General features: G+C 32.3%; 2 protein-coding genes across 2 annotated transcripts in view; both read right to left on the reverse strand.

Annotated features, from left to right (window-relative positions):
* Nucleotides 1-1,564, reverse strand: part of PCYB_052710 (chromosome associated protein) — a gene marked incomplete at its 3' end in the record, with an annotated part of 6,783 nt that extends 5,219 nt beyond the window's left edge. The window contains exons 1-4 of the mRNA XM_004221152.1: nt 1,477-1,564; nt 850-1,292; nt 297-812; nt 61-177 (exon numbers count right to left, since the gene is read on the reverse strand). The remainder of the gene's footprint in view (nt 1-60; nt 178-296; nt 813-849; nt 1,293-1,476) is intronic.
* A 1,107-nt stretch (nt 1,565-2,671) lies between these two features.
* On the reverse strand, nt 2,672-7,537 carry PCYB_052720 (hypothetical protein; the record flags this gene model as incomplete). The annotated part of the gene is made up of 4 exons (XM_004221153.1): nt 2,672-2,832; nt 3,015-3,114; nt 3,284-3,349; nt 3,518-7,537. The coding sequence occupies 4 exons, from the start codon at nt 7,535-7,537 to the stop codon at nt 2,672-2,674; spliced, it is 4,347 nt and encodes a 1,448-aa protein (XP_004221201.1).
* Between the last annotated feature and the right edge of the window lie 2,717 nt (nt 7,538-10,254).

Consider the following 10,254-nt stretch of genomic DNA (forward strand, 5'->3'; position numbering starts at 1 on the left):
TTTTTTTTTGCCACGTTCCCGCAGCATTTGTACCACCTTTTGAGCCATTTTTCCTGTTACCTCCTTCTCCAGGACGGACAACTCCGTGTTGATGTCGCCTATCATCTTCTCAATTTTTTTCACATTATGAGAGTAATTCCCGTCCTTGGTGTTCTTTGTCTGGTTCGCCGACAGCAACTAAGAGAAGTGAGAAAAGGGAAGGTGCCAACATTCAGTGGTTCACTCTGCGTTAGTGCACATGTGTGTAGGGGTGCTTAGCAGGTCGCGCTGACATGCGCGTGTAAATGCGCAGGTACCATATTTATCTCGTTGTGCTTGTCTTCTATCTCCCTCTCCTTCAAGTTGATAACGCTCTTCAGACTCTGAAGCTTCTCATTAACGCGCAAAATGAAATCATTAATCTGGTTAAGGTTTTCAATTTTGCTTTTATTTTTGGACTCCTTCAATTTTTTCTCCTTCCTTTTTTCGTCAATTAGAATTTCGAGGTGTATAATATTTCTTTTGTTTTGTATTTCTTCCGACACCGATTTGTCCAGCTCATTTTGATAAGAAACAATTTCTAACTTCATTTTGTTCAGCTGTTCCGTATACTCCGACTTGGTGTTGTTGCTTAAGCTTAAGCTGTTGTCTTCGTCCTGTGTTTTATTCTTCAATTCTTGCAACTTAGATTTCAGCGTTTGTGTTTCTTTATATACATTTTTGTAATTTATTTCGTTCAAATGATATTCTAAATGAACTTTTTCTTTTTCCAATTTTTTATATGCTAGAAAATGTTCAAACTCAGCTTGTAGACTTTCCAACTTTGCATTCATTTCTTGAAACTCCTTTTCGATGGTCCCTTTTTTGGCATCACATTCTTTGAGCATTGATAGAGCGTCTTTTTTTTTCTTCAAATATTTTCGCTCCCAGTATACTCTTTAAGTAATTCAAAATTTCTTCATCTTTCATGTTACTTAATTTTATTATTTGTCCTTGCTTAATTATATTATACAGATTGTTAACACATAATCCACAACTTTCGAGTAATTCTACGTATTGATTTTTACTGATATTTTTTTCATTTACGTAAATTTCACATTTCATATTTTCCATAACTTTTTTTATTTTAATTTCGTTTTCTTTAAACATGCTAAAATATTTTTCCGAGTTGTCAAAAATTATTTCTACGTAGCAGCTCCTCACTGCATTTCCTATTCCTTCGTGTAAAAAAACCTGTTTGTACTCGCACATGTCGCTCAGTATGAACTCGATGGCTAGCAGGATGTTACTCTTCCCGGACCCATTAAACCCCACTGCGAAGAAAAAAAAAAGGAAAACATATGAGAGGAGTGACGAAAATGGGCCTCACACATCTGCATCTGCCTCTACACGTGTGTGCCTCGTGTCTGGTGTTGGGGTCCACGCTGCTCCACCCGGCTTGCAGAACGAACAAAATGAAGCTGCGCGAAATGATAACAGTGGCGGTGTCCGATATACCTATGCAGTTAATCCCCTTGGTAAAATCAATGGTCGTTTCATTTTTGTAGGTCCGGAACCCTTTAAGTTTTATCTGTTTTATGTACATGGTTGCATATCGGGGGTATCGAGAATTTCACCTCTTTGTCTTGTTCTCCTCCTTGGCGTCAGCGAAAGGGGGGCCATGCGGGGGGGGGGTTTATGCGTGTCCTCCTTGTTTAGAAAAACATTCATGAAAAGTGCAAACTCTCTAAAACAGAGCAGGGGGAGGAAAAGTAGTGCAAAGCAGAAAGTGCGTAGCAGCAAAGTTCATGATCGCAAAAGGCATGGGTGAAAAGTACATAAATGCACAAATGGAAATGTGGAAAAAAATACCACTCGCGCGCATTTTACTATTTCCTAATTTTTCATCCTTTTCGTTTTATGAAAACAAAGATGAAATGCGTTTTGCGCGCTTTTATTTGACCCCAAATATGCTTGCTTCACACCCCTTTGAACATTTTTTATACATGTATTTTTACATATGTAAAAAAAAAAAGCCCTCTATGAGGGAAGGGAAAAGGACGTGTACATTACCGAATACGCATTGCAAGGACATGATCCAAATTGCAATCTTTGCCCCTTACGCTTCTGATGCTACATTGGGTGCCCCTTTTTATGACCCCAATTTAGTCATATGTTTAGCCTACTGTGCACCTTACTCTTTGTTGCATCTTGCAGTTTAGGGTTACCTTTAAAGGAACCTAAATGGTTATGTTAAAGAAGTAAATATTTTGCCTTTTTTTTTTTTTTTTGCGAAGTCTGAACTTTTTTTTTTTTTTTGGGGAATAGTATACATATATATCGCACCTGTGTTTGTTTTTAAACAAATGCTTTAAGTTGAATGAGATAAAATTAAAAACAAACGAAAAAATGTATATTTCGTGCAAAGCATAATTGTGACTACAAATTGGCAAAGAGATACACATAAAGGGTGATGTGTGAAAATATTAAATGGAAGAAAACACACAAAAAAAAGTAATAAAGTAAAATATAAAATAAAATATTATACGCAAAAAGACCAGCAAAACTGCATAGTGGAAAAGCTATATTAAACATGTAACTTCCCCAATTTCCGCTTAAAACTGCCTTTCTGCTTTACTTTTGTGCAAATCGCTTCTCACATCAGCGGCCAATTTTTCTAAATCAGCAGATTGCTTATTCTTTTCAAAATTGATTAGCTCCCTGTGTAGCCTGTCAATGGACTGATATAAATCTTTGTATTTCCCTTTTTTTTCAAAATTAATAAAATTCCTTCAAAGAAGTTTAAGGGAACTCGTCTTATGTCAAATAATTTTAGCACATCGTTCAAGACGTTCAGGGCTACTTTAGCGTTTTCTACGAATGTGAGGAATAAAAAGCGGGTGAAATTGGGGTGGAGGAAGTTAAAAAATTGTTTCATCTGTAGGGAAGTGCTACACGTGAGAGTGTCACGGACATGAGCATAATAAAGAAACATGCATAGTTGCAATTGCAGTTGCAGGTATGCGCACGTGCCATCCGCTTCCTACTCCACTTACCCTCGAAAAACGCTGCCTTCATGACAGTGTAATACAGTTCGAAATTTGTTGTCCCCCCAGATCGGGAAAATGATTCGAACTCTTTGAATATTAAATCGTTCTGAAAAGGGAGAAGGAAAAGGGGGCATATTGTCAGTACAGTGGAGGCATAGTATCAGCACAGTGGAGGCATAGTATCAGCACAGTGCAGGCATAGTATCAGCACAGTGAAGGCATAGTATCAGCACGGTGAAGGCATAACTCCTTTTTTTGCGAAATTTCTCATCTACCATTTTTCTCTCGAAGTACAGGGAAAAAACGTCTATCAGCGTTTCTGTGCTCACGCGAATGTCACACTGAAAACAGGGGGGAGAAATGGAAATACGCACTCGTTTGTAAATGGCACCATCGGGGATGAGTAGACATAACCCGGTGTGTGCATATAGCACTATGCCACATCGTACAGAGGCATCAACTTCGTAGCAGATAATTGGCGAGTACAGCCATTTTTTATTTGTTCGTACCTTCCTCGACACGTCCAAAAGAGTTGTAACGTTGCCCACTTTCTTTTTATTTAAATCAAAATATAGGCACATATGAATAAAATTTTCGTACTTCTTTAAAAGTTTGCATACAGTAGGACTATTTAGGATGTCTTTAAAGTATGCCTTGTCCATGGCCTTCAACATACTAATGTATTCGTGAAAGTTCACTTCTTTTGTGCCGCTACCCACGGGGTGCCCACCTGGTAATGCAATGATATCCATAGCAGTAGCAGTAGCAGTAGCGGCTGTGACGGTAGCAGCGGTACCCTCTTTAACGTTTCTCCTACTTTCGAGGAAAAATATAATGGTTAGGAATGCTAACACGCTGTCGTAAACACAACTGAGCTTTTCATAAATGTTAAGAAAGTCTCTCGAATTTAAATATATTATATTGTTGTAGGTGAAAAATATATCCCTCAGTGTGGTGATTAACGCATCTGTGTTTTTCCTATTTACGTGGATTCTCAGTTTGTTGAATAAAAAACCTTTCAAGGAATCTTCGCTGATGCTGTCTGAACCAATTGTATATTTTAGCTTCACAAATACATTAGCAACGTCACTATATGTGGTAGAAGGTGCAGCGCTCTGTTCAGTACTCCCGTTCTGTTCACTGTAATTTTTTTCAATTACGTCTCTATATAAGTAGTTTCTTCCTTTTGCATGAACACTCACATTTTGCGTAACTTTATTGTTGTTGCTTTTTTGCTTATCATACAGATCCTTCTCCATCGTTTTGTCACACATAATTAAATTGTTCTTCAAAAGTAGAAATATGGACATTATATTTTTGCAGTTCACTGCCGGGGCAAGAATCACATTTTTACTAAAATCACTTAAATCGAAATTCCGTTCGGCTAAAATGATTTCTTTCAATTTGTGAGCATTCTTCAAATGATTTACAGACACGGATACAGTACGTAATATAAAGTGTGGCACATAAGAATAGACATCATCGCTATTTACTTTAATTGCTTCATAATTGTTAGACAAAAAAAAGTTTAAGATGTTTTTTTTCAAAAAAATCGAATATTTTAAATCCTTTTTTGTGTATCTTGTCACATAATAATTTAAAAATAGGAGAAGGAAGAAAAATATATTTACAGTTATTCTGTAGTTCTCTTTGTGAAAAAACAGATTTATGGCCTCGAAAAATATGTTCAGTATGTTATTCACGTTCGTCAATTCACTTTCTACTATGTCATCCGAACCATAATCCATAAAAATATACTCCGTGATAAAATTACTTAAGATAAACAAACTCATGTCATATTTATCTTTCTTCGCAATTTCGTAAACTTTATTATATAAATTAAAATCCTCATCCGAATTGATCCCTTGGAAAATATAATAAGACAGCTTGTTCTTTCTTAGATTTACTATATCGTTGTAAATTTCGATGTTTTTCTCAAAAGGGCATTTCAAGTCCTTCGCTGCGCTTGCGTCTTCTTTTACACATTCTACTGAGGATCCCTCCGCTGCGCCTTCGATCACCGGCCTTACCTCTTCCTGCGCGATTCCCTTCTCAGATTCATAATTCAGGTTGTTAAAAAATCTTATCAATATCACGTAAGTTTTGTACGTTTTAATGTACGAATACTTGAGTAGAAGGAAATATAACTTTTTTATATTAATAAAGCTTTTAAATTTTATGAAATATTTTAAAAGTTCATTAAAGTTAAAAATATCGATCATTAATTTCATGTCACATTTTTTTTTTAAGTAATCGCACATATGCTTGTACAGCATCGTTTTCGTCAGTACGAAATAGCAGTCTTTAGAAAAATATAAGTAAGATTTACTAATTAGTTGTAATTCATTCAGCACGTGCCCTTTGTCTATATTACAATTCTTAAAACTGTGTATCAAATTTTTTGCATTTAAATATTTTATAGGAATATTCTTCTTCATTTTCATCTTTTTGTAAACCTTGTACACTCGATCATATTTATGGTTGCTCAAAAAGGACTGAATAAACAAACTATATGTTTTGTTATTTACATATAAATTATCTCTTTTTTCTAAGCGTTCAATTTTGTCATACGCTTTGTTTTTCAGCAGACGCAGCAGATATTTGTTAAACTTGTCTTTCATGCTATTCGAATCGTTTACAGTTGCGTCTTTATGTTCCACGATCTGAGTCTCTGATTCCCTATTTTGTTCAGTGACCCGATCGCCGTCGAATTTGGCAATTTCTTCCTTACTGCCGCCCTCCTTCAAAATTGTGTTATTCGTGTATAACTGCTCCCCGACATTTTTGCTCTCATTAGAATTGCTTGTAATGTTTTTATTCATGCGATTCTTTTCATTCTCCACACTTTTAATCGATTCGCTAATATCTAAGAGTAATTTAGATATCTCGCCAGAAGTTTCTTCCAGCATATTGTCATCTACAACTGCATTAAAAATTTTCTTCACAGCACTTAAACTTTTATCATCAAGTGCGTTAAAATTGTTTTTATATAAACTTAAAAGCAAGATTATATTAGAATAATCTCGTACTGGGTATAAACTATCTAGCAACACAGAAAATAAATAATTAACAATTTGCAACAAGCGACCGTCCTTCTTTCGGTCCTTTATAGAATTCTTAAAATTTAATAAAATAAGAGTGCAAAAATAGTGATCACTGAAAAAAAAGAAAACATAAAATAATAAAACTTTTATGAAGACATTGTCATATAGTTCTTTAAATAGTACATGTTTGCACCCCTTGACTAACGACTCCTCTTCATCATTTAATATAGCGTCTTTTCCTTCCTTCTCATCGCTTGGGTCCTTATTTAAGCTTTCATTATGCATCTCGTTTTTCCTTTCCACAATAGTGCTACCACCTTTTTTGCTATTTGCAATAACCCCTTTAATATATTCACATTCCTTTTTTTCTTTCTCAAAAATGGTGTTAAGTATATGGTTCTTGTACTCACTATAATTTAAGGTATCATCATATTTCGCAACATTTTCCTTTACATTGTCCAAATTTATTTGATTATGAATTAATAGCATTACGTAATAAAAACGAGCTTGGCTTAAATTATAAGAATACAGGGAAAAAATACTTATAAAGAAGAAATGGGGATTTATTATGTACTCATAATGATGAATTAAATCTGGGTTATCTCGTATTAGCAAATTCAACGCTGAGAATATTTCTGTTAGGAAATGAAATACATAATTGTTATTCAAAACCACGTTGGTGCTTAACACAGAAAAGAAACTTTTAATATTCATTTTTATTGCATCATTCTTTTTTATATCTTTTATGAGATCGTGCATATTTACAAATTCATTTTTCATCCTGTCACATATGTGCTTGTCATGTAGATAATTCTGGGAGTGCTTTATGATTGTATTCATTATATTTCCGATTTCATTTTTAATAAAACTAAAAGAGACATAATTATCTTTGCACCATTTTAGCAAAAGAGAATAGCTTTCTAAATGCTTAAAAAATTCATCTGTATTCATGTTATCAATTGCAACGGACCCAACGGAAAGAAACAACGATTTTATTTTTTCAGAGTTGAAGGTGTTGTCTGCATTATTTCTCTTTTCAGCAATGGACGCAAATGCTCTTTTATATTCTGCATACAAAAATTTTGTTAAGTGTGTAACATCTTTGCTGTTCATATCGTCTATGACTACTTCATTCCACACATCTGGACTTGACGCAAAACTAGAAGTGAATCTATCTAGGTTCTTGGCATTGGCACTATCATTTTCACTTCTGCTAGAGAAGTGACTATTTGTAACGAACTTTTCTACATTTTCATACACATCGCTCTTATCGACGTTTGACCTTTTTAAGGAATTTCCATGGGCACAAAACGATTTTTCTAATCTAAGGATTGCCCTTTTATTGCTGCCCTTTTGTGTGTATGACGTAAATTTTTGGTTATTAAGAAAGAAAGGTGTAGTTTTTAATTGGAAGCATGATGTAATATCATGTTGTGCTATGAATAACAAAAGGAAAAATAAAATTAGAAGGAAAGCATGTTTCATGTTATGTCATTTTGTCTCTTCAAAATAAGGTACTCTCAAAATAAGCCTTTTCCTTTTTTTTATTTTTTGTGTGTTCTGTGCCCTGTATATAATTCCGACAAACGTATGTAGGTACGTATGCAAGTGTATGTATCTGTGCGCATAAATCTAAGTTAATTTCACTACTTAATAATTTCATATTGATATTAAAAAAAAATGATAAAGCACATATATAAAAATATTTTTTAGTACTGTATATAAATAAATTCACCAAAACAAAATTCGCGTTTTTAACAAAATTGTACGAAAGCAAAGATCGAAAAAAATGTAGAAAAAATACGCGCACGAAAAAAAAAAAACATCAACCGTTATAAACAAAAAATATAAAATTCCTTAAAATAAAATAGAAAAAGGAATTTTAGTTGTACGTTTTTGTTATAAAAAAGCAATGTTTTTATCATTTCACTTTCCTTTGAAAAGAATTCATATTTTTTAATTGATTCATCAGTTTTACGGAACGAAAATTGTACGCAATAAAATGTGCGATGCTTTAAGTAAATTACGATTTTGTACTCTTGCTGATTCTGAATCGTGGATTTATATTTCTTACCATTTTGACAAATAAATGAAATGCATATCGAAAGAGCTAACAAAATGTTGCAACAAGGGTATCATTATTAAATAGTAGTAAAAAATGAAAAAAACATTAAAATTATTTAATAAATTGGTCTAATTTCTCAGAGGTTACATCTTTAAAGAGGTCAAAATAAATATATAGAAGCATAGTTTTTACAAATGTGTGCCTGTTTTTTTGGATACAAAAGCATAACTTCTCATTTCATCATTATTTTCTACAAAGATACAAAACCTAGCAAAGTGTATAGATTATAATGAAACTTATTAGGATAATAACGCACAACTGGATTTAAAATGTGTTGTATTATTTGACAGTTTTACAATATTGTTCTCCACTCACACACTACTACCTGCCATAAAGAAATGATTTTTTTAAGTCTATGTTTTTTTTTTGAAATTATGTAAGAATTTGTCTTGTCATATATAGAAACCAAAGGAGAGGATCCAAACTTATCTATGAGCTTATTTTTATATGTATATATAAAAATGCATATGCATATTTAAGAAAAAGAATGATCATTTTTTACGCACATACAAGGCTATATATGCTTTAAAGTAAAATGTACGTTTGATTATAAACGTGTGCTTTACGTTTCTTTCTATTTAATCTGCAATTATATGGTACATTGAAGGTCATTAAAACTTCTGAAGGCAAAATAAAATGAAAAAATATGTTCATAAGATAAAAAAGATGCTTTTGTCTACATTTCATAAAAAATAGCAGGATAGCAAATCAATAAGTTTTAAATGGATTGTCCCGTCAGTTGTTATTTACTAAAATTTGTGTTATCTTAGTAAAGAACAATAGATTATTAAAATCGTGAACAAGGGGAAATGCAAAACAAACATTTGCTTTCCTTTATGAAATATGAGCGAAGTTTTGTCTTCTTTTTATAAAATATTTAAAAGTTTTAAGGACATGTCTTTTATGTGAAAACGCAAAAAAAAATAGAATTAACAAATTATATGGGTAACCGAAATATTTTTAGCCTCCGATTGTGCGTCTTTTTATGCTTGTAATAATACACGTAAATTGACTTAACGCTTACTATTTTATATAAGTACATATAGCAAAGTTTTCTTTTACCTTTCTTCATATGTTTGTATTGATGTGTAAAGATAAATTATGAAATACACACTTAGTTAATGCATTTTGTTTGTTGCAAAAAAAAACATGTAGAAAAAAAATAAATTAAGTTTTCATGTTAAAATTATATGATACACAAAAATTAGAAATAAAGCATTGTAGTTTAATTTAAACTGTTGTCAAATTCGGGGTTTCCAGTACCAGAGCTGTGCTTATCGTAAATGAGGTATTTGGACGCTGAATGCCACACAAGGCTTAATTCTTAGTATAATTTGATGAAAGCCAAAAGTTTAAAATTTGGAAAACTTCCATCCATCATGGTTAAGAACATTGGAAATTAGCATTATGTATTTTCAAAAAAATAATATATTCAAAAGGATATAAAACACGCATATTCTTCATTTCATCATATATAATTATGTTCCAAACATGTAAGCACACAAAATTTTCTGTGAGGTTTTTCTTTTATAAATTGTCTGCTCATATTCTAATGGAACAAGGAATTTCCTTAAGTGTATAAGTTAAAATACCCAATTTGTTTATGATAACACTAGGACATTGACAATGCGCGATGAACTTGAAGTGTAGTCAAATATAATTTCTGTTATGATGTGTTCACTTCATATGACCGTTAAAACAAAAGACATGGTTCCATAAAAGGAATAATCTTATTATTTCAATAACATTTATTATATGTATGAAGTTAACGTATGTTAATGTAAATATAAGTTCAACTTTACATATATTAAATAATGTATTTCATTAATTTATTTACTATGTAAAAGCTATGAAGTAATGCCTTCCATAAGTTTTCTTAAACATGTGCATTTTCAAACATATTTTGTTCATTATTTTAATAGTGGAATGGTTAATAATTAAAAAATAATTTATACAATTAATTGTTGCACTATAAATATACCGAAATTTTTATATTCGTTAAAGACTTTTAATATAATAATTAAAAGCAAGACGCAAAAAATAAATTTTAAACAAATAAATATGTATATACAACATG

Source organism: Plasmodium cynomolgi, chromosome 5, assembly GCF_000321355.1.
Source record: "Plasmodium cynomolgi strain B DNA, chromosome 5, whole genome shotgun sequence".
Lineage (NCBI taxonomy): Eukaryota > Apicomplexa > Aconoidasida > Haemosporida > Plasmodiidae > Plasmodium > Plasmodium cynomolgi.